Source organism: Anolis carolinensis, chromosome 3 (assembly GCF_035594765.1).
Source record: "Anolis carolinensis isolate JA03-04 chromosome 3, rAnoCar3.1.pri, whole genome shotgun sequence".
Lineage (NCBI taxonomy): Eukaryota > Metazoa > Chordata > Lepidosauria > Squamata > Dactyloidae > Anolis > Anolis carolinensis.
Window position 1 is genome coordinate 288,128,364 of NC_085843.1, and position 26,996 is coordinate 288,155,359.

General features: G+C 56.5%; 1 protein-coding gene across 13 annotated transcripts in view; it reads right to left on the reverse strand.

The window, feature by feature from the left end:
* Positions 1-26,996, reverse strand: part of dlg1 (discs large MAGUK scaffold protein 1) — an 84,075-nt gene continuing 57,079 nt past the window's right edge. For 7 of the 13 annotated variants that reach the window (XM_062977536.1, XM_062977538.1, XM_062977544.1 and 4 more), the window contains 19 exons: positions 19,331-19,381; positions 18,440-18,564; positions 18,053-18,222; positions 17,568-17,704; positions 17,245-17,392; positions 16,476-16,611; positions 16,032-16,188; positions 14,940-15,042; positions 14,686-14,800; positions 13,333-13,509; positions 12,766-12,835; positions 10,214-10,313; positions 7,252-7,293; positions 6,998-7,048; positions 4,565-4,666; positions 3,896-4,068; positions 2,945-3,054; positions 2,694-2,785; positions 1-1,186 (listed from right to left, as the gene is read on the reverse strand). In XM_062977536.1, coding sequence (XP_062833606.1) covers positions 1,080-1,186; positions 2,694-2,785; positions 2,945-3,054; positions 3,896-4,068; positions 4,565-4,666; positions 6,998-7,048; positions 7,252-7,293; positions 10,214-10,313; positions 12,766-12,835; positions 13,333-13,509; positions 14,686-14,800; positions 14,940-15,042; positions 16,032-16,188; positions 16,476-16,611; positions 17,245-17,392; positions 17,568-17,704; positions 18,053-18,222; positions 18,440-18,564; positions 19,331-19,381 — 2,166 coding nt within the window. In that variant the 3' untranslated portion in view covers positions 1-1,079. Of the gene's footprint in view, positions 1,187-2,693; positions 2,786-2,944; positions 3,055-3,895; positions 4,069-4,564; positions 4,667-6,997; positions 7,049-7,251; positions 7,294-9,752; positions 9,787-10,213; positions 10,314-12,765; positions 12,836-13,332; positions 13,510-14,685; positions 14,801-14,939; positions 15,043-16,031; positions 16,189-16,475; positions 16,612-17,244; positions 17,393-17,567; positions 17,705-18,052; positions 18,223-18,439; positions 18,565-19,330; positions 19,382-26,996 lie in introns of all 13 variants that reach the window. The other 6 variants (XM_062977541.1, XM_062977540.1, XM_062977535.1 and 3 more) reach the window with 2 other exon arrangements.

Here is a 26,996-nt window from a genome sequence, read left to right on the forward strand (position 1 = left end):
TTTAGTTAAAGAAAGTTTAATATATTTATATTTATATATATGTATATATGTATGTATATAATATGTTTCATTATAACAAAATAGGCAGTTATTGTGGGTAAAATATCCATTAAAATCTGACCTCTAAGAACATATTTATATTTCCAGACTCTGACTCAGAGTCCGCACCAGAAGGATGATAAGAGAGTCTTGCAAAACGTCTCCGGGAGAGAGAGGAAAAGGGCCGCCGAAGCACCAAACGGCTCTGGGTTCACAAAGGCAGCCCCCAGCCCCCCCCCCCCCCCGCCGTGTGCCCGGAAGAGCCTTGGAGGCGGAAGACCACCGGAGACGGGAGGGGGCTGAGCCCTTCCCCCCCGGCAATGGCATCACAAAACATGAAAAAATAGACTATAAAGGATATCCTTATGAAACTGTGGAAATGAGCCTTCCCTTATGAAACGGCGCCAGCCAAGCAAACATCGAGTCGGACGCATGGAAGAACAAGTCCCGGTGGGGGGCCCGCGAGACGGACGGGTCCGTGGCCGAGGAGGACAGGACGCTACGAGACTAGGAAGCCCTCGACGACCCCAAAGCCCCTTGAGGGGCCAAACCATGCTAGTAAAGTTAAGCGTGCAAAATGGCTCACAACGGGTTGCGTTAAGACCACTTTTCTGTCATTTTTGTTAAGAAATCTCAAGACAGAGAGAAAAAAAGGACGCGGAATATAAAGCTCTGTTTTCCCAAAATCTCCGGAGGATACGACGTTCCCTTAAACATTAAGGACTTTACCCGGCGGTTCCCCGTCTCCTTCCCACCGGAGCGGAGCCAGGCCGCCGACCCCGACTGACCAACCGCCTCCCGTGGGGAGAAAGGGGAGCCCCCCCCTTGGGGTGCCCTTTTGGGGGGTCAGGCTCCGGACGGCAGGAAAGGGCACCAAAGGGGCGGAGCTGAGTTGGGGGGGGGTCAGAGGAGGAGCAGGTGCTGGGGGGGGCAGCAAGGGCACCTGCTCATTGGCCCATTCACTCTCTGGGCGGGGGAGAGAGAGAGAGGGGGGGGAGGCAGTCTTGCGCTGGGTGGGGGGCCGTGGCAGAGTCAGCCCCTCAGAGCTTCTCCTTGGCCGGGACCCAGATGCAGGGGCCGGAGTGCTCCTCAATGACCGCCTTGACCCGGTCGTAGATCTCCTCCAAGGTGTCGCCCTGGACAATGGCTGCAGGGGGGCAATGGGGGGGGGGGGGTCAGAGAGAGAGGGGGTGTCAAGCATCGTCAGGGCCATCCCAACAGCCCCCCAGCGACCCACTCTGCCCAGGGGGCAACCCTTCCCTCCGCCCCAAAATCCTCAATGGCCACCAATAGGACAAGCACCTCTTCCCCATATTAAAGCACCAGGTGGCCCTGTCATGGAATAGGTGATGTCTGGTTTGGATGAAACGAGAGGGATGGAGTAGAGACAATAGGGATGAAAAGGAATACCAAAGTGCGAGAAATGAGGAGGAAAATATTGCACAAATGGTATCGTACACCCTGCCAATGAGCATACTACTATGAAAAGGGAAGTAGACAGTGCTGGCATGGATGCCATCAGAAATTGTATGTATTATTTGTGTTTTAAAAATAAAAATTTGTTAAAAAAAAGAAACTGGATGGATGGATGGATGGATGGATGGAAGGAAGGAAGGAAGGAAGGAAGGAAGGAAGGAAGGAAGGAAGGGGACCTCATAATCTTGAAGACACCATTCAGAAAATATTAAGGCCTGCAATGACTAACTACCCATTTGCTGAACTATAATTAAAAGTTGCTGAACTGTGATAAAAACTGTGACTGTGATCAGAGACATGTTCACATCTGTTTACATGTGTCAACATTTGCCGACTTGATGAATTTTTGGGGGAAAACAATGTGTTTACAAATACTCAACAAGAAGAGTCTACATCTACCAAAAAACTGAGATGGAATCAACATGTTTCAGGAGGGAAGACGTCTATAATTAATTTACGGCTTTTTGGGACAGTATCAATGAAATATTGTATATAAAAGACCTTATTACAATCCCAAAAGTGTGGCAGAGCAGAGGAGTCTGGTCCACCCGCCATGCTCTATGGACGGCGATGGCGCATGCCTCCTTTTCTCAAGGGAAGAGGAAGGAGTGCAATTTTGGGAGTTTTGGATGTTGTTGTTGGGAGTCAGTTCCTGCTGTAGAGGAAACAGGGATTCTGATTCTTGCAGTCTGGCCTAACAGGTGTTCTCTCCAGGAGATGATGGATGGAGAAATGGAGATGTCTGCATGAGGGTGAATGCATGGACACGTGTGTGGAGTAAAAACGTAAACCCCCGCCTCCCAGGTCTGTTAGCCAATGAAACTGTTGTAGAATCCAACCCACCCTCAAGACCCCACGACTGGAAGACCAACATCCTCGAACTACGAGGCATCGCCTAAGTAAGGAATCCAATGCAGTTACATTGAATCTGTGTGAAAGTTCTGCAAAAGTTCTAATGGACCCTCTTACTCTGGAAATTTAAATAAAAGAACCTTTGTTTAAAAAGTTTTCATGACAGCCCTGACCCCACTGCTGATCAGAGCCCCATAAGAGGAACCCCCTGCCCCACAGGATGGGCCTTCCCCCCGCCCCCAGGAGCCCAGATGGGTCTGGAGAGGGCTGCCTGTGACCCCTGAAGATGGGCCTCATTCCCCTGACCGAAAGGCAGTGCGACCCACCAGTGAAATGCTCAGTGAATTCCTGCTCCAGCTTCACGGCCCTCTCGGACGTCTTCCGTGCCTGTTCGTCCGTCAGCCGCTTGTTCATCTCCCTGAAGAGACACAGGGTGCAATCTGGCTGAGTGGGCGGGGGGCAGGGGGGTGGGCAAAGAGACCCTCAAAGCCCCCACTCCCCCCCCCCCAAGCGCCAACAGTTAGGGCTTTTGGGGAGCAAGGGGGGAACGTGCCGCAAGCCCCTCACTGCCACTCACATGATGTTCTCCACGGATTTGGGTTTGATGAAGATGGCGACGGGGTGCAGCTGGGCGATCTGCAGCCTCTTGATGGCGTTTCCAGAGACGTCCAGGATGCAGTGCTTGCCCTGCGCGGGGGGGGGGGGGGGGAGGGGGGGGAGGGGAGGGCACCTCAGAGCCAGGTTGGGATCCCTTGGCCCCTCGCTTTCACACAGAGCCCCCCCCCCTCCCCAGATGGACAGGCTCTTCCTCGGCTTCTTTCCTCCCATGGGCACAGAGCCGGCCCTAGGTATTTTTCAAGTATAGGTGAACAGAAATTTTGGCACCCCCCCTCCCAAAACCAATTACTGAAAAATAAAAGCATTGGATAAGTGAAAATGTTGGATAATAAGGAGGGATTAAGGAAAAGCCTAAATAAAGAACAACACTCAGGGGAAATCCAGACAGGAAGCAATCAGGGACAGCTAACACCCCCCAAAAAAGATTCTCCCAGGCAAGAGGAAGCCAGGTCTTGAAGCCATGGGGCCATTGAATGCTAATCAAGGTGATTAATTACAACATCCACACATGCCTCTCAACAGACAAGAGCTCTTTCTCCCACCCTGGGCATTGTTCCACAGACAAATAAACCCTACTTGCCTTGCTTCCAACAAACGGCAGCGGGCTCCAGAAGGCCCACCCAGCCCACCGGAAGGGCCAACGTGGCCTTCCGGAGCCCGCGTCGGGCCTTCCAGAGCCCGCGTCGGGCCTTCCAAAGCCCGCATCGGGCTTTGCGGTGAGCCGGGCGGCCCGAAGAAGTCCTGAAGAAGGAGGCGCGAAGTGGTGCCATCCTCCTGGGGGGCTCACTGCATCCCCAGAATGATTGCGCCACAGGCGACCGCCTAAATGGCCTCACCGGTGTACTGCCTCTGCATGGGCACCAGCCCCCTAAGCCCTCCCCACAAGCGAGGGGTCGCGGAGTCGAAGTACCTTCTCAGCCACCTCCCGCACGGACTGGACGCTCGTCCCGTAGAGGTGGTTGTTGTACTGCCCGGCCTCGATGAAGCGGTGGTCCTGGATGTCCTTCTCCATCTGCTCCCGGGACGTGACGAAGTGGTAGTCCCGCCCGTCCACCTCGTAGTCCCGCTTCGGACGCGTGGTGTCTTTGCAGCAGGAGAGGGGGGGGGGCAGGGGTTACAGGGACAGCCGCACACAGGACCCCGGAGCCTTGGAGGCCGGGATGGAGGCATCCAGATGGCTGCCCGTCACCCACCAACAACAGGGACGGGCTCTCCTGCATCTCTACTGGAGAGCCAATGGAAGGACTGGGGGGGACGACCACTCCCACCTTTCCTCACAGCCTCAGGCCCTTTCCTTTCTCCCCCCAGCCGCTTAAGCGGCTGGGGGGAGAAAGGAAGGGGCCTGAGGCTGTGAGGAATATGAGGATGAAAGAATCCCTCTTTCTCTCTCCTGTGTGACTCAGTGTGAGTATCGGTCCTGCTAATAAGCTGAGGGGGGAAAAGGAAGGGGCCTGAGTCTGTGAGGAATGGTGGGAGTTGGAGGGCCCAAGTCTGCCCATGGCTGCTTTTGGGTCAGGGTCTGCCTTCCCTCCCACTCCCCTTCCCCTTCCCCCTCCCCGGCAGCCTCTGCTCTACTCACGGGGGACGCAGGAGCCAAACTTGTCGGGGAACTCGGAGATGAGGTCGTCGTTGATGCGGTCCTTCATGGGTCCCAGGATGATCACCGGCCGCGTGTAGCTCACTGTAGGGGGGGGGTCAAGGGGTACAGAGCCTGGGCTCAGACAGCGGCCCCAGGGTCACAGGTCCCACAGAGACATGGTTGTGGGAGCAAGCCTTTGGCCAGTAAAGCAAGGGAGTTTGGAAAGGCAGTGCACCATGTTTGGGGCCGGTGAGACCACCTCCCTCCAGAAATCCCACTCAGCCCCCCCCTTGACCATAGCGCCCCTTGCTGGGTCTCCTCCCTCGCCCTGTCTGCAAGGGCCATCCCGGCTGTTTTGGATCAAGGCCCAGCGAAGACGGCTTTCTATATACATAAGTCCTAAGCCTATCCCAGCCTAGGACTCTGGGTCCTGAGTGGAGGATGTCCAGGGGCCAGACTCCCACCAGCCCTGATCTAAGGACTCTGGGTCCTGAGTGGAGGATGTCCAGGGGCCAGACTCCCACCAGCCCTGATCTAAGGACTCTGGGTCCTGAGTGGAGGATGTCCAGGGGCCGGACTCCCACCAGCCCTGATCTAAGGACTCTGGGTCCTGAGTGGAGGATGTCCAGGGGCCAGACTCCCACCAGCCCTGATCTAAGGACTCTGGGTCCTGAGTGGAGGATGTCCAGGGGCCAGACTCCCACCAGCCCTGATCTAAGGACTCTGGGTCCTGAGTGGAGGATGTCCAGGGGCCGGACTCCCACCAGCCCTGATCTAAGGACTCTGGGTCCTGGGTGGAGGATGTCCAGGGGCCGGACTCCCACCAGCCCTGATCTAAGGACTCTGGGTCTTGGGTGGAGGATGTCCAGGGGCCAGACTCCCACCAGCCCTGATCTAAGGACTCTGGGTCCTGGGTGGAGGATGTCCAGGGGCCAGACTCCCACCAGCCCTGATCTAAGGACTCTGGGTCCTGAGTGGAGGATGTCCAGGGGCCAGACTCCCACCAGCCCTGATCTAAGGACTCTGGGTCCTGGGTGGAGGATGTCCAGGGGCCAGACTCCCACCAGCCCTGATCTAAGGACTCTGGGTCCTGGGTGGAGGATGTCCAGGGGCCAGACTCCCACCAGCCCTGATCTAAGGACTCTGGGTCCTGGGTGGAGGATGTCCAGGGGCCAGACTCCCACCAGCCCTGATCTAAGGACTCTGGGTCCTGGGTGGAGGATGTCCAGGGGCCAGACTCCCACCAGCCCTGATCTAAGGACTCTGGGTCCTGGGTGGAGGATGTCCAGGGGCCGGACTCCCACCAGCCCTGATCTAAGGACTCTGGGTCCTGAGTGGAGGATGTCCAGGGGCCAGACTCCCACCAGCCCTGATCTAAGGACTCTGGGTCCTGAGTGGAGGATGTCCAGGGGCCGGACTCCCACCAGCCCTGATCTAAGGACTCTGGGTCCTGGGTGGAGGATGTCCAGGGGCCGGACTCCCACCAGCCCTGATCTAAGGACTCTGGGTCTTGGGTGGAGGATGTCCAGGGGCCAGACTCCCACCAGCCCTGATCTAAGGACTCTGGGTCCTGGGTGGAGGATGTCCAGGGGCCAGACTCCCACCAGCCCTGATCTAAGGACTCTGGGTCCTGAGTGGAGGATGTCCAGGGGCCAGACTCCCACCAGCCCTGATCTAAGGACTCTGGGTCCTGGGTGGAGGATGTCCAGGGGCCAGACTCCCACCAGCCCTGATCTAAGGACTCTGGGTCCTGGGTGGAGGATGTCCAGGGGCCAGACTCCCACCAGCCCTGATCTAAGGACTCTGGGTCCTGGGTGGAGGATGTCCAGGGGCCAGACTCCCACCAGCCCTGATCTAAGGACTCTGGGTCCTGAGTGGAGGATGTCCAGGGGCCAGACTCCCACCAGCCCTGATCTAAGGACTCTGGGTCCTGGGTGGAGGATGTCCAGGGGCCAGACTCCCACCAGCCCTGATCTAAGGACTCTGGGTCCTGGGTGGAGGATGTCCAGGGGCCAGACTCCCACCAGCCCTGATCTAAGGACTCTGGGTCCTGAGTGGAGGATGTCCAGGGGCCAGACTCCCACCAGCCCTGATCTAAGGACTCTGGGTCCTGAGTGGAGAATGTCCAGGGGCCAGACTCCCACCAGCCCCGATCTATGCTATGGGTGGGTATGACACACAACAGAAAGATCTGCTCTGTGTGGGAATACCCCCCCCCCCCCCGTCTTTCGCTAAGGCATAAAAGCACTTGATGATGATACTGGTTCGTTTTGGTCAACCAGCCTGTCTGCTGTGGTGGGTGAGGAGATCCAGACAGACAGACAGACAGGACATTGGGGCCTTAGTGGCTGGCAGTAGGGATGTCCCCCTCTCAGTGTGGGGAGGTAACACCATTTTCTGCTTTCGATGCTCGAGAGCCTCCTCCTGACTCACCTTCCTGCTGGGAGACCGGTTCGTAGGACAAGATGTACTCGTCGGGGCCACCTGTGGGGGAGGCAAAGGGGCGGCTCAGGGGCGGCTCTCCTGGGCAGCGGCCACTGCTCTGAGGGGCCCACTGCTGGGGCCCGGTCCCTCCAGGGATTGCCCCAAGAGAAACCCCGTGGGGGCCCCGACAGAGAGAGAGGGAGAGAGAGGGGCAAGGGGGCTGTCCCACAAAGTACTGGGGGGAGGGGGGGCAGTCCACTTACGGTAGCTGCTTTCGCTGTCGCTGGCGTTGGAGGTGACGTGCTCTGAGGGGGAAACACAACAGGAGGGCCGGGAGTCAGGCCAGGCAAGGCGGGTGGCGGCAAAACTGGCCCAAGGCAGAGCAGCAAGGGGGCCGATCTCTTGCCCATTGTGCTGCGGCTGCAAGGACGCCCTGGAGCCTGACCGAGGCGAAGAATCGCAACGGGCAGCAGCAGCACGGAAGGAAGGAAGGAAGCGCTCCAGGGGAGGGAGGCCCACACACCAAGCGCGGGGCGGGGGGGGGGTACTTGGGGGGGGGCTGGGCACATGGCCACTGCAGGGCCCTCATCTGCACTTCCAGGGTCAGGCTCCAACTGGGGCCTGGAGCCATCAAGGCAGGAAGGGTGGTGGGTTTCGGGTGGCGGCCAAGAGGCATCACCTGGGGCTGTATGGGGCGGCCCCCAGAGGTGCCACACAGGAGCTGGCTGGACTGGTGGCAATGGCCAGAAAAGGGCCATCAGATGGAGCAACGGAGAGCAACACGGTTGGGGGGGCGGGGGGCGGGAGGTATCTCACAATGATCCCTCTTGTATGAAAAGCAGTAGAGCCCCCCCGCCACCCCCAGAAGCCTTTGCTGATTGAGCACAAGTTAGGGAAGAGACCCCCCAGGAGTGGAGAAGGGAGCCTCCATTGCTCAGACAACCAGTCTGAAGGGGGGGCAAGACCCCTTTCTCAATCCCTCTCCATGGCAAACCACCCTGGGTGGGGCGAGCCAAGAGCGCAAAGGAGAGTGGGGCAGATTGGGGCCGTGCCTCCTTGGCCAACCCCCCCCCCCACTGCCTGTGGTCTGACGTCTTCATGGGGGGGGGGGAGTCAGGCGGGGCCACATCAGGCCGGGGGAGGGGAGCAATGTGGTCCTCGGTGGCGTCACAGGGCAGAGCAACCCCAAGAGCCAATGGGGGGGGGGGGACACATGTCACAGGCCAAAGACAAGCCAGGAAGGGAATGGGGCCGCAGGGCTTGGGATTCGGCCACTGCTTCCTCCAAAACTGTGGAACCAACGCTGTGGAAATCCTGGAGGTTTCTCATCATCAGGGCTGCCATCCACCCCACTGTTATTATTCTTTGCCTTGAACCACGAGACCAGCCGCGGCAAGGTGGGCCTGTCCCCAGAACCCGTGCCTGGCAAGTGACGGGGCCCCCACGGCGCTCACGCGGAGACCCGAATCCCACCGGCCCACAGGCAAGAGGCCCCCAAAGCAGGCATGGGCAAACTTGGGCCCTCTCTCCCTCCCTCCCTCCCTCCAGGTGTTTTGGGTTTCAACTTCCACCATTCCTAATAGCCTCGGGCCCCTTCCTTTCTTTCCTTTCCTTTCCACTTAATTTATTCATTATTTATTTACAGCATTTATGTTCTGCCAGAAAGGGACTCAGGGCGGATCACAGCACCACATACATGGCAAACATTCAATGCCGATTAGACATACAGGACAAACAGAGGTAGATCAGCACTTTTTCCAATTTCGGTACCTGGAAGTTATGTTCAATTCCGGCCACAGGGGGGTGCTGTTGCCCCATCCACTATGACGACGAGCCCTTTGATCACAGAATTTTCCCTCCTTGTTCTTTGATCACCGATATTTTTTTAAGGTGCAGTAAAATACTTAAGTGGTGCCCAATTTCCCTACTCACAGCTCAGTTGTTTTCAAACTGCTTAGGTGGACAGTGAGCCGGGCTGACGGTCAGGTGCTCACTCCAACTCGGGCTCAAGGGGGAGTTTTAGGGGTTTCAACACCCCGCACCCCAAATCTTTTTTCTGGCTATGGCCCTGGCAATGATCAATTACTGCTGGTTATCAACCAGCTGTACTAATTCCCGGCACAAGCAACTGAGGGGGGAAAGGAAGGCACCTGAGGCTGTTAGGAATTGTGGGAGTTGAAGTCCAAAACACCTGGAGGGAGGGAGGGAGGGCCGGAGTTTACCCAGGCCTGCCCTAGAGTGAGGCCTCTGCCCGAGACAGAAAGGAAGGAAAAGGGGTCTGGTCTGCCTGAGCAGCGCCTGCCTCTACCCAGGGTCCTCCCTGGAGATCAGGGCAAAGTCGCTCCCAGGAAGGTCAACTGAGCAGCAGGTCAAATGGGGTTTGGGGAGCATGGTCATGGGGAGGCACAGGGGGAGGCACAGGGGGCAGCTGAGGGGGCTTGCCTTTAGGCCGAGCCAGGTGGACCTGAGGGACTGGTGGGGCCTTCGTCTCCCCTCCCTCAGGACAAGTAAGGGAAAATGGGGGGGGGCTCTCATGAATAGGGCAATCTGAGCTGGGAAGGGAGTGGGGGGGGGCACCAAGCCCCTTGCGAAAGGCCAAAAGAGAGGGAAAGGCCCCATCCATCCCCAGGGGGAAAGCAGGCCAGGCAGGTGGCGGCCATGGGGGGGGGTGCAAGGACCCCGTCACCCCCTCCTCCTCTGAGGTCAAGTGCAGTGAGAGGCAGGGGTCGGTTGGGGGCAGAGGGGTCAGGGAGGGGTCACTTACTCAGGCCTTTTGATCCCATGTCTTCAGGGATCTCCTGCGGAGAAGTTCCCAGAGGGCAAGCAATAAAGAGACAATCACAAAGAAAACAACCGTCAGTCATGCACGAAGGGGACCGGCTGCTGATAGCCGACAGCCAGGCGGGCGGTTCCAAGAGCGTCCTTCTGGGGGGGGGCAACACCAAGGGGCGGCTAAAGCCCGGCCCGCAGGGGGAGTCCCTTTGACAAAGCCAATGTCCACCCCATCGTCCCCTTCCGCTGAATTGGCTCCCTCTGGATTGGACTGTCCAATTTTAGTTTGGGGGGTTCCCTCCCTCCCCCCCCATGAGGGATCTCTTGGAACCGCCCCCTTCAAGGCAGGCAATGCGCTCTCCGTCTGTCCGTCCATTGGTCGCTTGGCACCCCTCACTTGGCACTCACTCGGTCAGTCGGTCACTGGCGCAAGGACCCCCCCTCCGTACTTACGGTCCATATCACTGGTCTCCTGCTCACTCTGCTCCTTGTTCTTGTAGAAGGGGAACTTGCGGGAAAAGAGGTTCTTTTTACGCTTATCATTGAATGACTGCTGAGGAAGAGAAGGGGAGAAGGGGAGCAAAACAGAGGCGGTCGGACCTCCAGCTCTTGCAGGCGCCCCCAAAGCTCCAAGGGCCCCCAAAGCGCCAGGAAGGGGGGTGGGTGGGGGCAGCAGGGGGGCTCCAATAAGAAGGAAGGAGAGGAAGGAAGGAAGGAAGGGAGGGAAGGAAGAGGAAGAGACCCAGCACCACTCTGCTGTTTCTACCACCCCAGTCCTGCCGGGTAGGCGAGGAGCAAAGGCCAAGGGCTGCTCCTCCTGTGGCCGCAAGGGGCTCTCAAGGGGGTCCTCCTCTGCCACTGAAGCCCCTCCCTCCTCCCCTCCCTCCTGGGCCAGGCCCCTTTGCAGCCCACCCGCCTCCAGCCGAAGGTGGTGGTCTCAGGAGGCCCCTCGTCCCTTCCCTCCCTTCTCTCCCCCTCCCTGCCCAAAACTCTCTTGAGTCAGACTGGCTGGACTGGCCAAACTCTCCTGCAATGGCAGGTGGGCCCAGTGGGAAAGGGCCCTCTTAAGGGCAAGATAGTCGCCTGAGACTCCCTCCCTCCCTCTCTGTGAGGCCCCTCTTCTGGGTTCAGCGTGGGAGGGGGCAGCCCCATAACGAGCCATGCTTACTCAAGGGGCGCATGGGGAATCGCCACAAGCAGGCTGCAAACGCAAAACACCGTTAGGAGCAGAAGCAGCTGCAGCCATGAATGCTCCCACTGCCCCCTGGTGGCTAAGAGTGGCTGCACCTGGGACTGTGGAAGCCCCCAGGCAGCCGGGAGGGGGACCCTGAAGGCGCCCCATGCCCAGGCTGGCTCATGGCAGCCCTCCTCGCCGCTACTTTGTTAGTAATCAAGAGTTAGGAAAGGAAAGGGAAGGAACACGGCCCAACAAGGGTTCTGACCGGGCCAAAGGCACAAAGAGGCCAGCCAGGGCTGGTCAGGGAGGAGGGCGCTGGGCGGGCATGCTGGGGGAGGCCAGCAGGCAGGCAGGCACGCCTCAAGAAGAAGGGGCAAGCGGGCAGCCCCCTACCACCGTGTCCTCCCGGCCAGGAGACGAGGTGGAAGCAGCCCAGCCGGGTCCAGGTGGGCAGAGAGGCTGGCAAAGGGGCTCCATGCAAGGCGCTGAGAGGAGAGGGGAGGGGAGAGGCTGGGAGAAAAGAGAAAAGAGGAGGACGATGCAGGGCAAGGAGGGCAGGCGGTCAGTCTTCTGCTGGGCTTCCTCATGCAGGGCCTGGTGGTGCACGATCAATGAGGGGGGAGACCAAAGGCCAGAGCAGCCAGGGTGCAAAGAGGACGGCGGCCAAAGAGCCTCCATTGGGATGCGGAGGAGGTGACCCTCTGCCGGATCCGGGGCCAGAGAGGAGGGAGAGAGCGCTCTCTCTGCCAAAGGAGTCTGGCCGGTCTTGCGCCCAACCTGGGAGGCCCTCCTGGGGATTGTTATGATGGGCCCAATCACGGTGTGCCTTCTCCCCATGAGAGGTGGTCCAGCTTGGGCCTCAGCAGCCATCCTGCCCCCCTCCCACCTCAGGATCACAGTGCCCCCCCCCCACAGCCCTTTCTATGCCACAGCCACCTTCTTCCACACCTCCTCATGCAAACAGGGGGAAGCACTCCCTGATTTCAAGGGAACCACCAGCATAGAGCTGGGCCAAATGCAAAGAGCGAGTCTCAGGTCCAAGGAAGGGCAGCGCCATTTCTCGGAAATGCACAAGTCAATCCTCTGCTTCCGGCGGAAACGTGGGTGCCACCCGGGCAGAACGCCAGCACCTCTCCTCCCCCCTCCCCACTCCCTTCCAAGCCCTGCCCCACAGCCCACACTCTCCTCTTCTCCCCTGCCCTCTACCATCCCTTCTGATGACCTTAAGGTCAGGGGCACCCAAGGACATGGCCCTCCCCCCCAGAGGACCCCACCTCCTCCCCACTGGTGCCTGAAGACCTTGCCCCTTTCCCTCCAAAGGAGGCCCACAAACACTATCCATCAGGGCCTTGTGGGGAGAAAAAGCAGGGAATAAAATCACATAATAATAATAATAATAATAATAATAATAATAATAATAATAATGGTGCCACTGACGACAGGTATTTGTGTAGTTATACTGACGGGAGAGTGGCTGCATCTAGTTACAGTTTGCCACTTTGCGTGTCCCCCTGCTTTTTCAGGGGGGGGGAGGTGTTCCAGGCCCCCGAGGGGATGCCCTGCTGGCCTCTGCACCTCCCCCGCCCCCAGCCATGGGCTTCCTGGGGCCAAAGCCACAGGGCCCCAGTCAGGGGCCATCCAAGGCGGCAAGGGGCCAATGGCGAGAGCAGCCCATTTGACTGACTCGTCGGCCATCATCTCCTCAACAGCCCTCCCAGAAGCCCCCAGTAAACGCCCCCCTCCCTAACCCTAGACACATGGAGGAGACAAGAGCAAGAGACAGTTGTTTTGGCAGCAAGGAATGGGCGTCAGGTGGCAACCCACTCACCCCTTTCTCCCCTCTGCCTTTGGAATTGAACTTGACCGTCTTGAGCCGGGCGCGCTCCTTCTTCTCGACCCTGGCGGGAAAGAGGCAGAGAAAGCAAAGCCCTCACTCAGCTGGGTTGGGAGGCACATAATAATAATAATAATAATAATAACTTTATTTTTATACCCCGCCCCATCTCCCCGAAGGGACTCGGGGCGGCTTACATGGGGCCTTGCCCGATAAAACAATCAAATATCAAAACACAGCAATAAAACAGTTATCCAATAAAAACATCAATTACAGTAAAAACCGTTAAAATCAACATAAAACATACAATATTAACACTGGCCAGTTGTGGGAGAGGACGATCTGGGGCGCCCCTGGGGCCTTAAGGCACTGAAGGGGGGACCGTTCACCTTTCATCGGACCAGCGGCAATGCAAAGTGCAACACGGTCTCCAAGGAAGACCCACCGCTCTCCCGCGTTGGCTCTCCCACAAAGGTCCGGCTCTGGCCTCACGTGGGCAAGAAGGAGGCCCACAGCTCCCCCCCCCACACCTTCCGCCCTCTCGGCTGCCCCCCTGCCCACCTGCGCTTGCTGGGGATGACGCCAACCTCCTCGCCCTCTCCGCCCGGGACCACCAGCCGCGCCTGCCACCATTCGTCGTCGGAGGCGTTGAGGACGTGGAGGATGTCCCCAAAGCGGAAGTTGAGCCCCTGGCTGGGCAGGCCGCTGTCCTTCATCTTGTCGTAGTCGAAGAGGGCCCTGCGGGGGGGGGGGGGGGAGCAGGAGGGTTACGCGGGGGAGGGGGAAGGCACCCACCCGCAGGAAGGGAAGGGAGGAACGAGGGAAAGGCCTGCCGCACTCCTGGCCCCACACCTGGCTGTGGCAAAACACACAGAGAGGGGCACACGGCGGGCCCTCCTCCCTGGCACCTCCGCCCCGTGGGTCTGTCTCCTTTGGTGTCCACCACGCTGACCCCCAACAGACTGATCACTCCTACCACTCCGGGCCCACAAAGGGATCGGGGTTCCACCAGGTGGGTGGGGTTTGCTTGGGAAGAGTACATGCTTGGGCCCCCCCCGCCCTCAAAGGATCCCCTCCCTTCTACTCTGGGCTGGGGGGGGCACCCATGCACAGAACCCCCTCGCCCACTGGAAGGGGATTGAGGGGGGGTCACTCGTCCCTGAGGATGATGCCTCGCTGCCCTGCCAGCCGTGCCAACTCCTGGCTTCTCAACATCAGAGATGTGCAGCAGGGCTCATCCATGCGCACCACTCCTGATTGGGAACAGGGCTGTGGCAGGCAATTGCCCGTCGTCTTTGGCCTAATGGACCTTGATGCAAATGCAAATGCTTTCTCGCCCGTGGATTATCCCCACTGCCCGCTCATCCGCTTCCTCAGAGAGAGAGAGAGAGTGAGCCTGAGCTGGATTTATGCTCTGCAATCCCCAGCCATTATTTAATAAGTTGTTTTGATATTTAAATGCATTGCAATGGAAGGCTCTCTTTGCGCAAGAAAGCTTTGGCCAAGGTGCCCTCTTCCGCCTGCAAAGACCTTTCTATCCGGGGGAAGCGGGGCTTATGTCCGGCTTCAATAGCGGCACGAGGAAGGGGCCCTGAGTTCAGGCGGGAGGGGGGCAAGCGCAGCAGAGGAGGAGGGGCAAAGCCCGATGGCAACCGGGCACGCTGGGGACAGGCTGCAAAGGGCGCCTCCAGCCTCACAAACCGCAACCGGCTTCTCATGCGCTCCTTGCGCACCGGCAGCACAAATGCCATTCCCCGCACAGCTTGGATCAAAGCAATGGCTGCAGAGGGGCTTCCTGGCCTGCTTGGGCTGCTTCTCCAGGCACCTGGCCAGCCAAGCCCCCGCCAGCCCCATTATTCTCTTCTGGCACACATGTGGGGACTGGAGGGGGGAAAGGGGCGCGAGAGGGCTGACCTGACGTAGAGGGAGCGCTTCTGGCTCGTCCGCAGGGAGCCAGACCCCGAACTGATGCTGCTGTTCATCATCTGCTCCCGCAAGTCATGGATTTTGGCCTCAAAGCGGCTGTATTCTGCCAGAAGAGAGGGCCAGGGAGAAAAGAAAGATGGGGGGCAAGGGGTAAACACCAGTTCAGGCCATTTTTGGGGGGGGGGGGCAGGATTCTGTCAAGAGGAAGCTGTTCCACCTCAACCAGGACAAGATCCACTTGCCTTCTGGGCGGTACTGGGCCACAATGGTGACCGTCTGGCCAGCGTTCTTCAAGGCGGCCGCTGCCTCTTCGTGAGTGGCTGATTTCATGTCTGCGCCGTTCACCTGCAAGGGAAAAGGGAATGAGGCAGCACCGCCCACGGCACGGCCTTTCACAGGCGAGGGAGGGGGCGGCAGGCCGGACCACTGAGACACCCCCTTCCCAGTGGCTTCTTGGTTGTGGTTCTTGGCAAGACAAGACCCCCAGGCAGAAAGGGGAGGAGAGGGGCCCTCGCTGCCTCCACTCCACTCCCCCCCCCCCACTGTTGGGTGAATGGGCTTAATAACAAAAGACCCTCCCCATAAACATACAGCAGTAACTTATTAGCAGCAGCATGACCCAGGAGCAGTAGCCCAAAGTGAAGAAAAGAACAAAAGCACACCGACCAATGTTATCTCTTCTTTTGGAGGCTTTTTTTGGTAGCAAAATAATATGGTTGCACTATTTACAAGAACAAGGTTTCCCTAACATAAATAAAGTTCCTTCTTTGCTTCCATGCTGGGCTTCTTTCTCATGCAGATAAACAGCTTCACTCTCACAGAGTCTCCTCTCACACCGAATTAACACAGGAGCTTCACACAGTAGCTTTACACACAGCAGCCTTCACACTGTAGCTTCACACACACCTTCAACCTGGGACTTCACCCATCAAACCTTCTCACAGAGGCCTCTCTCACACTGAAGTCTTCTCACACTGAGGTCTTCTCACACTCAGACTTCTCTTACACTGAGGCCTCTCGCCTCTCTCATACTGAGGCCTCTCTCACCCTAAGGCCTCTCTCACCCTGAGGCTTATCTCACCCTGAAGCCTCTCGCCTCTCTCACACTGAGGCCTCTCTCACACTGAGGCTTCTATCACAGAGGCCTCTCTCACACTGAGGCCTTCTCACACAGGCCTACGAAGTGGCAGGCACACCTGCTTATATTGAACTGCCGCTTTTTCCGAGTCATTGCACTCCTTTAACCCTTTCAGTGTTTGACTCACATTTTTGTAAATAAATATACCTTGCTAATTTTTAATATTTCTGACACCCCCTTCCCCCGGGTCTCTTACCGAGATGATGCGGTCCCCCTTACGGAGCTCCCCGCTGAGGTCTGCCGGGCCCCCGGCCAGGATGAAGGAGACAAAGATCCCCTCCCCGTCTTCACCGCCCACGATGTTGAAGCCGAGCCCCGTGGAGCCCCTCTGCAGCACCAGCCGACGAGGCTCCCTGGGAGGCCGGGAAGGAAAGAAGGAGTGGGAGAGAAGGAGAACACACTCAGAGCACTAGGGCAACAGCAGGAAAATGGCAGGGCTGCATCCCAACAGGTTTGCAAGGGACTGAAGATTAGAACTGGAAGCCATGACTGGCCCCAGGCAGACCGTGAAGCCCAGGCCCAGTCACGCCACCTGCTTCCTCCCTGAGCGCACGGTCAGGTGCATCCTTCCTCCACCCCATGCTGGCCGCATTTCCCCATTCCCTCCCTCCCTCCCTCCCTCTGAGGGGCTCCTCCCTACCTGGTGATCTCGTCGTCTCCCAGCATCCCCTTGGGGGTCGGGGAGTATCTCCCGGGTGAGGGCGCTGGCGGAGGGGTCTGCCCCAGGAAGCCCGAGGGGGGGCTGACGTGGTTGTTGTCCATCGGCTGGCAGTACGCTGTGTAGGAGGAGGAGGAAGATGAGGGGGGGGGGAGAGGGTGCAGGGGAGGTTACTAAGCCCTGGCTGCTGCTTCCTGCACCTGGTTGTCCGTAAGGGAAGAGGGAAAGGCTCTGGGGCAGAGGGGGAAAGAAGGGGCTCCGGGAGAACGTCGCCCCAACATTTGACATTTGGGAAGCGCCCCCCATATAGACTATAAGTGACTTTCAAGTTGTCCTACAGTTAAAGCTGTTGCTCAGTAAGTACGACGCATGATGCCATTTGCAAAAGGCAGTCTGAGCATATTAATCTTTTCCTTCTCTGTCACATAATCCTTAATAAGCTCATAATAAATCTTAGAGAGCAACATCTTGGCATCAAGAAAAGGCGGCATTTGCATTTGTTCACAGGACGGACGTCCTCCTCCTCCTCCTTCCCATACAGCCCTAAAGAGGCGCGGATCTATCGGCAGCCGACAGACAGACAGACGTGCCTCTCGGTGTGCCTTGGGTTTTGAGTACGGCCAGTGAGCCCCCCCCCCCCCCATCTCTCACCATCTCTTGGCTGGGCCTCTCCAAGCAGATGGGAGACCAGGGCCCTCTTTTAGGGGCTGGCCACGGGGGTCTCAGGAGGGGAGAAGGGGGCCGGACTCACAGTTGGCGAGCTCCGAGGGCTGGGCGTAGCTGTCGTTCATGAACATGCTGGTGGGCTTGGCTACTTTCAGGTAGACCAGGTCGGAGGTGTTCTTGAGGGCGGTCACGGCCTCTTCGTGGGTCACTTCCTCCAAGCAGACGGTGTTCACCTGGAAGGAAGGAAGGACAGAAGGACAAAAGTGGATCTTGCTGAAGTCGAGGAGAAGAATGGCCAAGAGGAGCCACATGCCCGGAGCCCCCTCCAAGGCAGGTCTGGCCCCGCACTCCCCTTCCCCTCCCCCTCCCCAAAAAGGAAGGCCAGGGGGAGAGGGGCCGCCTACTCACTGCCATGAGCTTGTCTCCGATCTGGAGCCTGCCGTCCTTGTGCGCTGCGCCGCCTTCGATGATTTTGGTGACGTAGATGCTGTTGTCTCCAGGAATGTGCTGGTTCCCGACCCCCCCGGCAATGCTGAAACCGAGGCCTGCAGGAGAGGGAGGGAGGGAGGGAGGGGGTCATCAAGACCCCTTCCCCAACTGGCCTCGTGGGGTCTGTCAGAGGGGGACTCGGGAGGGAGGTGTCCGGAGAGCAGGCAGATGGGCAGAGGGGCACCTGGAGGAGGGCTTTGGGGGCAAGGACCCGGCACAGGCAGCGGGGGAAGGACACTGACGGCAGTGCCAGGCTGATAAGGAACTCTGCACGGTATGGCTGGGGGGGGGGGAGAGGAGATCCCCATAGGGAAGGCAGTGGGTTCTCCCCGCAGGAAGGAAGCCCCGGCCCCGCCCTGGGCCCCCCAGGCGCCCTCCTCCACCCGCTTCAGCCAACCACCCACCTTTGGGGCCCTTGACCAGCTTGATCTCCACGATCTTCTCTGTCACTTGCTTCCGCCGCTTGATGTGCAGGCGCACCATGGAGCCAGCCTCCTTCAGGGCCTCCACGGCTTTGCTGTGCGTCACGTCCCGGACGTCCACCTCGTTGACGCGCAAGATGCAGTCGCTCACCCTGCGGCCACACAGCAAAGCCCATCAGGAGTGCGCTCCAGACCTGGCCCTTGTCCCTGCCTCCCCCCCAATATGTGAGCAAGGCTGTCCTGGGATTCAGGGACATGGGGGGAGGGGCTCTCACAGCAATCTCAACCCTAACCCGCACCCCACCCCAGACCAGGGAGGCATCAGGACCAAAGCCAGGCCCAGCAGAGCCAGTGAGGGACCCCACGTACCGCAGCCGTCCGTCCTGAGCGGCCGCCCCTCCGGGGATGATCTTGGTGATGAAGATGCTGGAATCGTCCTCAATGTGAGGGTTGTCCGTCCCGCCGGCGATGCTGAAGCCAAGCCCGGAATTGCCCTGAAAAGAACGCAAAAGGCCTGGGTGACTCCACTGTGGGGCAGGCAGGCAGTGCTCCCTCCCGCAAGTCCTCCACCGCAACGCCACTTGGGAAACTGAGGCAGGCGAATGGGGGCTCTGTGGGGAAATGCTGCAGCTCAGAGGCCAGCTGCTTCCTGGGGACGTGGGCCAGACCCACCCCAGGAGACGTGCCATGGTCGGCCCTTTTTTGTCTTGGGGAGTTTGGCTGCACTGCCTTCCAAGGGAACTTCTCATCGCTTTGTTTAATTTGTCCGATTCATCTCCTGACCCAAGGCATTTATAAACAAGACACTGGGAAACATGCAAAGGTTTAAACCAGTGGTTCTCAATCTATGGGTCCCTCCCCAGGTAGTTTGGCCTACCACTCCTGGAATTCCCAGCCAGTTTACCAGCTGCTAGGATTTCTGGGAGTCAAAGTCCAAAACATTTCGGGAGGGACCCACAAGTTGAGAAATATTGTTTTAAATCAAACCAACTCTCCCCCAGTGGCTGCAGAAAAGCTGCTGGTGTTTTTGGGAGGGAGCCTCTCGGCCTCGGTCAAGGCAGTCCTGGGTCAAGGCAATCCTGAGCGCCTCTCCCTTTTGTTATTCCTCCCAAAAGTCAGCCAGGGTGGGAGGGGGTAATGGGGGGGGGGGGGGTCTGGGGAGGGGCTGGCCCATCAGGCAGCAACTGGGCAGGCTGACAGAGGGAAGGCCCGCCCCACTCCACAGCTCAGTTCCCAAGGGATACGCCGCCACTCACTCACCCGCTCCAGAGTGATTTCATCATACTCATAGTCTGCATCCGTGCCATTGACCTAAAGGAGCAAGAAGACACACAAAGAGCGAGTGAGCAAAGAAGGCAAATACGGCGCCAAGGGGCACAGAGGTCCCCCCACGTAGGTCTTCCTTCCCCCACAAACAGCCCCACTGTGTAAACCCTGCCTCAGTTGCATCACTTGCTTGGGCAACATCCATCTGGATTGCTGCAATGAACACTACACAGGGCAGTCCCTGAAGATGTCCAAAGACTCCAGCCAGGTAAAAGGTCTGCGGCTGGAGCACAGAATTTATTTATTTATTTGCATCATTTTTACCCTGCCTTTCTCCCCAGGGGGACTCAAGGCGGCTTACAATAAATAGGCAAAAAATTCAATGCATAAAAACAGTGTACAAAACAACAATTCATATAAAAACAGATACCATTACAAAATAAAATCACATTATATAAAATTTTAAACATATCCAAGATTAAAATCCATACATCCAGAATCCTCAACATAAGTCTTGGCACAGAATCACAGACGGAAGAGACCACACGGGCCATCTAGTCCAACCCCCTGCCATGCAGGAAAAACACAAACAAAGCACCCCCGGCATGACTGAAGCCTAGTTCTCCATCTTGGTTTTGACCAATAAATGCCCCGGTGGCTCAAGTGGGGTCACCAAAGGGTCAGCTTCTGCCATATGGCCCCTCCGAGCGCAGGGAATTCCTCTTGTTATGTATCTTTTGGATTTCATTGACCTCCTGCCTTTCTCCCTTTGAAACAGGCTTGTCCGACTTGCAGCCTGTGGGAAGCGTGTGGCCAGCACAGAAACTAACGCAGCCCAACGCAAAATCATACATTAATTCAAAAGACTATGAGATTTTTTTTTGTGATTTCCTTTTGGCGCCCTGATTGTATGATCCTTGAGTGCGAACTCTGTAGACGACAACAGAACAGAATCATCAGAAGGAAGGAAGAACCGAGCGAGCGGACTCTGTTGCAATGCCGCATCAAATGACTTGTGAGCCAGAGAGGCTGGGCAGGGGTCATCCGGCTTTCCCAGCAAGGGCCCCCGGGGCAAAGAGGGCCGCTCTCACAAGCCAAGGGTCCCGGCCCATCCGGAGGGAGGCTGCGCAAACTGAAACGCCCTTGGGAGACCTGTGCTGCCCATGGCACCCAAGCTGGAGCCGGAGCAAGTCTGAGAGATTTCACCTGCAAGGCCCCTGTGGGTTCTCCTGGCCGGCCTCCCTTCTGCTCTTGCCTGGGGGGGGGGGGCTCGGTCCCCTTTTTGATGGGGCCACGGGGCCTCCTGGGGGGCCATTCCTCCCTCTCCAGGCCAAGGCCCCTTCTGGCTCCAAGGGACTCTGAGGGGGGGGGGGATTATTACTGTATATGCATGTATTTGACTAAATTTCTGTGGGATCACTACTTGTGTGTTAAGGGGAAAACACCTGGTCAATTACAACTTATAGCTGAGTAATTAGAACAATCAAGGCTAACAAGCTTGAACCGCTCCCTGAATGGGGTATAACTTGGGGGAATGTTTGTAATGCTTTTTGGGGGGGACTTACTGAGTAACCTGCTTCAGACTTTGCTGAGAGCCTACTATGAAGAAATCTCCAAAGAAGATGCATGAGTTTAATGCAAGGAACTTTATGTGATTTTTGTTGCTTCAAAGAGACTGAGTTTTTTTGAAGCTGGAGGTTTTGTGTTTTTTGATCTTTCCATTTTCCTGGCTTGTTTCTTTTGCTCATTGTGGAGGCACAAAAGGGCTGGATAAGTCTGGACCGGACTGCATGCAGTTTGTTTTTCACAAACCCGTAACAGGGAAGTGCGGCAAGGGGAGGCTGTCTTTCTGCTCCGCACGGCTCTTCGCCGTTCCCTTGATCACCTGCCTGCCGCAGCTTCTCTAACTGAGGGTTTAAGTGCTTTTCTAGAAGACCAAACATGGTTCCATTTTCTTTCCTGGGGGATTTTGCCAGTAGCTTTTTATATCTTGTAGCTTTGGGGAAATAATAAAATAATAATAATAATAAAACTTTATTTATACCCCGCCACCATCTCCCCAACAGGGACTCGGGGCGGCTAACATGGGGCCATGCCCAGAGCAATACAATATAATAAAATATAAAACAGCATATCATAACACAATTAAAACAATACAATGGAAGGTGGAGCAGGAAGAAAGGAGCACAACAGAGGTGTATTTTTGGGGGAGACTCCATGTCCGCAGTCTCCAAAACAGGAGGAGGAGGAGGAGGAAGTGCCACACAAGAAGGGGGCGGCTTCCCACCCTCCCGCTCAAATCATTGAGAGGAACAGGCCCAAAATAGGAGGATTTTTGGGGGGTTGGATAGTGTTATGTATATCCTACATTCGCCTCTTGATTCAGGAGCCAAGTTGCCCACAACATTAAAAAGACCATGCAATATAAAACCCACAGCACCTATGCATTGAACTAGAAGGCTACTTATTCAATGAGACCGGGCCAAAGACACTTCCAAAGGTGAGGGTTGACTTGATGCGATGCAGCAGGAAACAAATACAGTAGAGTCTCACTTATCCAACGTAAGCGGGCCAGCAGAACGTTGGATAAGCGAATATGTTGGATAATAAGGAGAGATTAAGGAAAGTCCTATTAAACATCAAATTAGATTGTGATTTTATAAATTAAGCACCAAAACATCATGTTAGACAACAAATTTGACAGAAAAAGTAGTTCAATACACAGCAATGCTATATAGTAATTACTGCATTTACGAATTTAGCACCAAAATATCATGATATATTGAAAACACTAACTACAAAAATGTGTTGGATAATCCAGAACATTGGATAAGCGAGTGTTGGATAAGTGAGACTCTACTGTACAAGAGAAATGCCATTTGATGTGAACAAATGCCGATACCAAGCAATGGGACTGATATCAATGACTTAGAATCCTGTAATCCTAGAGCTGGAAGAGACCTGGTGGGCCATCCAGTCCAACCCCTTCTGCCAAGATGCAGGAAAATCACATTCAAAGCTCCCCTGACAGATGGCCACCCGGCCTCTGCTTAAAAGCCTCCAAAGAGAGTTCCACTACTGAACAGCTCTCACAGTAAGGAAGTTCCAAGTCTCCAGGGCAGCAGAAGCAAGCTTCCTCCCTCTGACTTCCCCTCCCATATTTATACATGGCTATCATGTCTCCTCTCCACCTTCTCTTTTGCAAGCGAAACATGCCCAGAACGTTTAGCCGCTCCTCATAGGGATTCTTGTTCTCCAGAACCTTGATGATTTTAGTCACCCTTCTCTGGATTCATTCCAGCTTAGAGTCAACGTCTTCCTTCAACTCTGGTGCCCAGAACTGGACCCAGTGTGACCAAGGCAGAATAGATTAGAGGGGGAGCATGGTTTCCTTGGATCTAGGCACAAGGCTCCTCTTGATGCAGACTGAAAGCGCATTGGCTTTCTTAGCTGCCGCATGGCATTCCTGGCTCCTGTTCCCCTTCCTCCCCACGAGGACTCCAAGATCTTTTCCACGCATCCTGCTGCTAAGTCAGGCATCGTCCCTCATTCTGTCTCTTTGCATTTCATGTTTTCTGCCTAAAACAGTGGTTCTCCACCTGTGGTCCCCAGATGTTTTGGCCTTCAACTCCCAGAAATCCTAACGGCTGGTAAACTGGCTGGGATTTCTGGAGTTGTAGGCCAAAACGCTTGCGGAGGATCCACTGGCCTAAGTGGATAATCTTATTTATTTATTATTTATTATTTACAGCATTTATATTCTGCCCTTCTCACCCCAGAGGGGACTCAGGGTGGATCACATTACACATATAGGCAAACATTCAATGCCTTTTAACATAGAACAAAGACAAACAAACATAGGCTCCGAGCGGGGCTCGAACGCATGACCTCCTGGTCAGAGTGATTCATTGCAGTTAATTGCACTGGCTTGCTCTCCTGCCTGCGCCACAGCCCGGGCCCTTGAACCAGTTTGTAGTTTAAGACCTTCCAGGGGGTCCTGCTCTCAGCCCCACTGGCCTCACATATGCAACTGGTGGGGACGAGGGACGGGGCCTTGTCGGTGGTGGCCTGTCAACCCTTCCATGGTTGTGGAATTCCCTCCCGAGTGACATCAGGTCGGCCCCCTCCCTCCTGACCTTGAGGAGACACCCAAAGACCTGGCTGCGGAACCAGGCGTCCGGTCCATCACAGGAATATTTAAAGTTAAAGTTGAAAGTGCAATGACCCAGGACTGTTTATGGACAGTGATCTATGATGTTATTTTATGGGATGTGTTTAATAAATGCTCAATGTTTTATTAGGGGAGGGTCAACTTTGATGTTTTATGTTTTTTTTATCGTGGGCATTGAACTATTGCCAACACCTTGAGCCCCTTTGGAGTTGAGAAGGGCGGGATATAAACACCACAAATAAATAATAAATAACTCTTGCATTGGTCCCTGTTGAACTTGATTGTGTTAGTTCTGTCCAACCATCTCTCTAATCTGTGAGGATCTCTCCCCCTCGCTCCTTCTCTTGCAGAAAGAGGGGCACGAAGTGGGTCCAGGCACGGGCTGCCCCTTGCGTTCTGCACCTCTTTAGCACTGAGTGGGAGCCTCCGGTGGCCTAGGGGATAAAAGCCTCGTGACTTGAAGGTTGGGCTGCTGACCTGAAGGCTGCCAGGTTCGAACCCTACCCGGGGAGAGCACGGATGAGCTCCCTCTATCAGCTCCAGCTCCTTGCGGGGACATGAGAGAAGCCTCCCACAAGGATGGTAAAAACATCAAAACATCCGGGCAATGTCCCCTGGGCAACGTCCTTGCAGACAGCCAATTCTCTCACTCCAGAAGCAACTCCGGTTACTCCTGACATGGGAAAAAAAAAAGGCACTGAGTGGCCGACGTGGCTGGGCTGGCGCTCCTGAGCCACAAAGGCAAGGATCTGGGATCATGCTGGATGGGGCAAGGGGCCAATGGGCTTAGAGCCCCCCTCCCTCCCTCCCTCCCTTCCAGGCCTGAGTTCATTCGCTGCTGGGACTGCATCAGCAAGGGGGGAGGTCAGTGCTGGGGGAGGGCAGTCTGGGCCAAGGGAGCCACTCCCTCCCCTTTGGCCCCTTTCTGGGAGGGGCTTGTGGTCCAGAGGCAAAGGCTTGGGGGGGGGGGGTTCAGAGCCAGCACTGGCCCCACGCTCTGCAATGCCACACTGCTGCTGTCCTTGCCTGTCTTCTTTGGGGGGGGGCGCTTCCCGTGGGCGCCCCACACTTCTCTGACGCTCTTGGCACTCGCTCGTCCCGACACCTCCCGCCCCCTTCTCTCCAGTCAGGCTCCAGATGGCATGCGTGGGGGGCAAGGGGGGGGGGGGAGACCCACTTTCCCTTTGCAGCCTCTGAAGCCTCTCTGCCTTAGCAATGGGGATTGGGGGGGGGGGCTGCCTAGGGATGCTGCTCCTTTCCCTCAAGTGACCTCTGAACAACAGGGCGGGGGGGGGGGGGGGGGCTTGCAGCTTTGCATGCCTACATGGCAGTGGCTGCCCCGTGCTATTTCCAAGGTGGGGTTTTTTTTGTGTCCGGAGTGATTTGAGAGAACTGCAAGTCACTTCTGGCGTGAGAGAATTGGCCATCTGCAAGGACGTTGCCCAGGGAACGTTCCTTGGATGTCTTCCCATCCCGTGGTAGGCTTCTCTCTTGCCCTCACATGGAGCTGGAGCTGACACAGAGAGCTCAAACACACTCTCCGCAGATCTGGACCGCCAACCTGTTGGTCAGCAGTCCTACTGGCACAAGGGTTTAACCCATCATGGTCCTTCCTCCCTCCACAGTGTTAAGCCCACCGATGGAGCTTCCGATGGCCTAGGGTATAAAAAGCCTCGTGACTTGAAGGTTGGGTTGCTGATCTGAAGGCTGCCAGGTTCGAATCCCACCCAGGGAGAGCGTGGATGAGCTCCCAATATCAGCTCCAGCTCCATGCAGGGACATGAGAGAAGCCTCCCACAAGGATGGTACAAACATCAAAACATCCGGGCAATGTCCCCTGGGCAACGTCCTTGCAGACGGCCAATTCTCTCACTCTAGAAGCAACTCCGGTTGCTCCTGACACGAAAAAAAAAAAGCCCACCAACTCTGAACTGTTTCTTTGCTGGAAATAATGGGAGGGGGACAGGTTGGGGGGGGGGGGGGAGACCACCGTCAGCCCTGACCAGGCTCCGGCCACACAACCAGGCCAAACAGTGTCTGACCGGAGCCAGGGGGGCCACTTCTGGGCCAAGGACTTGGTTCAGCTTTCTGATGCTTCCGGACCTATTTCAGGGATTGGACTCAAGGGTCGGGGTGGGGGTGGGGGTAGGAACAAACACCAACGGCTGAAGAAAGGAGAAGGCAACGTCTGGTACTGAACCTGTCCCTCAACAAAGTTCACCACAAACGCCTGCTCACAACCGAGGATCCACACAGTAAATACGCAGACTTTCGCCTGACAAGCTCCCGACGCAGAACTCTGACAAGGCATGATTAATCACAGGTTCATAGCGTCCAGTGGCCCATCCAGCCCAAAACCCTTCTGCCAAGAAGCAGGACATTCGAAGCTTCTTCTCAAAAAATCACTCCAAAATTCTCCTGCAGCCCTTTGATAAAACTGAAATCGATTTACTTCTGCATCTGAGCAAATAAATCACAAATACATAAATGAAGGCACCCGTCCAAGAGCGGAGCCTGTTCCAGGAACTGCTTAGCACTCCAAGGAGTTTATTCCACTCCATTAAAGCCACTTCCTGCACAGCGAGGGGCTGGGAAGACTGGGCTGCTGCCGCTGCCGCTGCTCATTATCACCTCAACAAACGTCCTGAAACAAGTCAGCTTCTCTCCCCCCCCCTCTCTCCAGGCGCTGCTTCAAACCAATCAGTGAAAATTAGCTGCGGCCTGAGGCTCCCCTGCCCCCCCCCCCTGCAGTGAACGGGAGCCCTTTGGCAGCGGCACCTGAAGAAGAGACGGACAGACGGACGGACGGGGGGGGGGGGGGGAGGCACCGGAGGAACCTGACACCCAACAACAAGCCACCAGCGTTCCTTCGCTGAGGCATCTCCTCCCTCCGGAAATGTTTGTTGTCATTTTTAACTGCTGCCCAGGCCCCCGATTTAGATCCACGGCTGCTCTCTCTCTCAGACGCGGATGCTGAAGCTTCCCGGGGTCCATCAGTGGAAGGATCCTCACTGAGGTGGGAGAGACCCCCAGAGCCCAGCCGGCCGGCCCAGTTCTGCCACAAGGGAACCCACCGTAAAATCATAAGTTGGAACAGACCACATGGCCCATCTAGTCCAATCCCTTGCCAGGCAGGAAAAGCACAAAGCACCCCTGACGGATGGCCATCCAGCCTGTGCTTCCAGGGCAGAGAAACTTGCACAAGAACACCCATGAAATGCCACATCACACCAGTGCTGCAGCATCTGCATTGGCTCCCAACGGATTCCCGTGGTCTATATAAAATGCTAGTCCTGACTTTTAAAACTCTTTACGGCCAGGGCCCATCGTGCCTTAGGGACCGTCTCTCCTTCTCCCATCATCGGAGGTCGCAACGACCATCCCAACGAGACTTACTTTATGTACCGGGTCCTAGAGAAGTGCACTTGGAAAGGACATGCAGGCGCAGAGCTTTTTCTGTTTCTGCCCCTGCCTTATGGAATGCCTTGC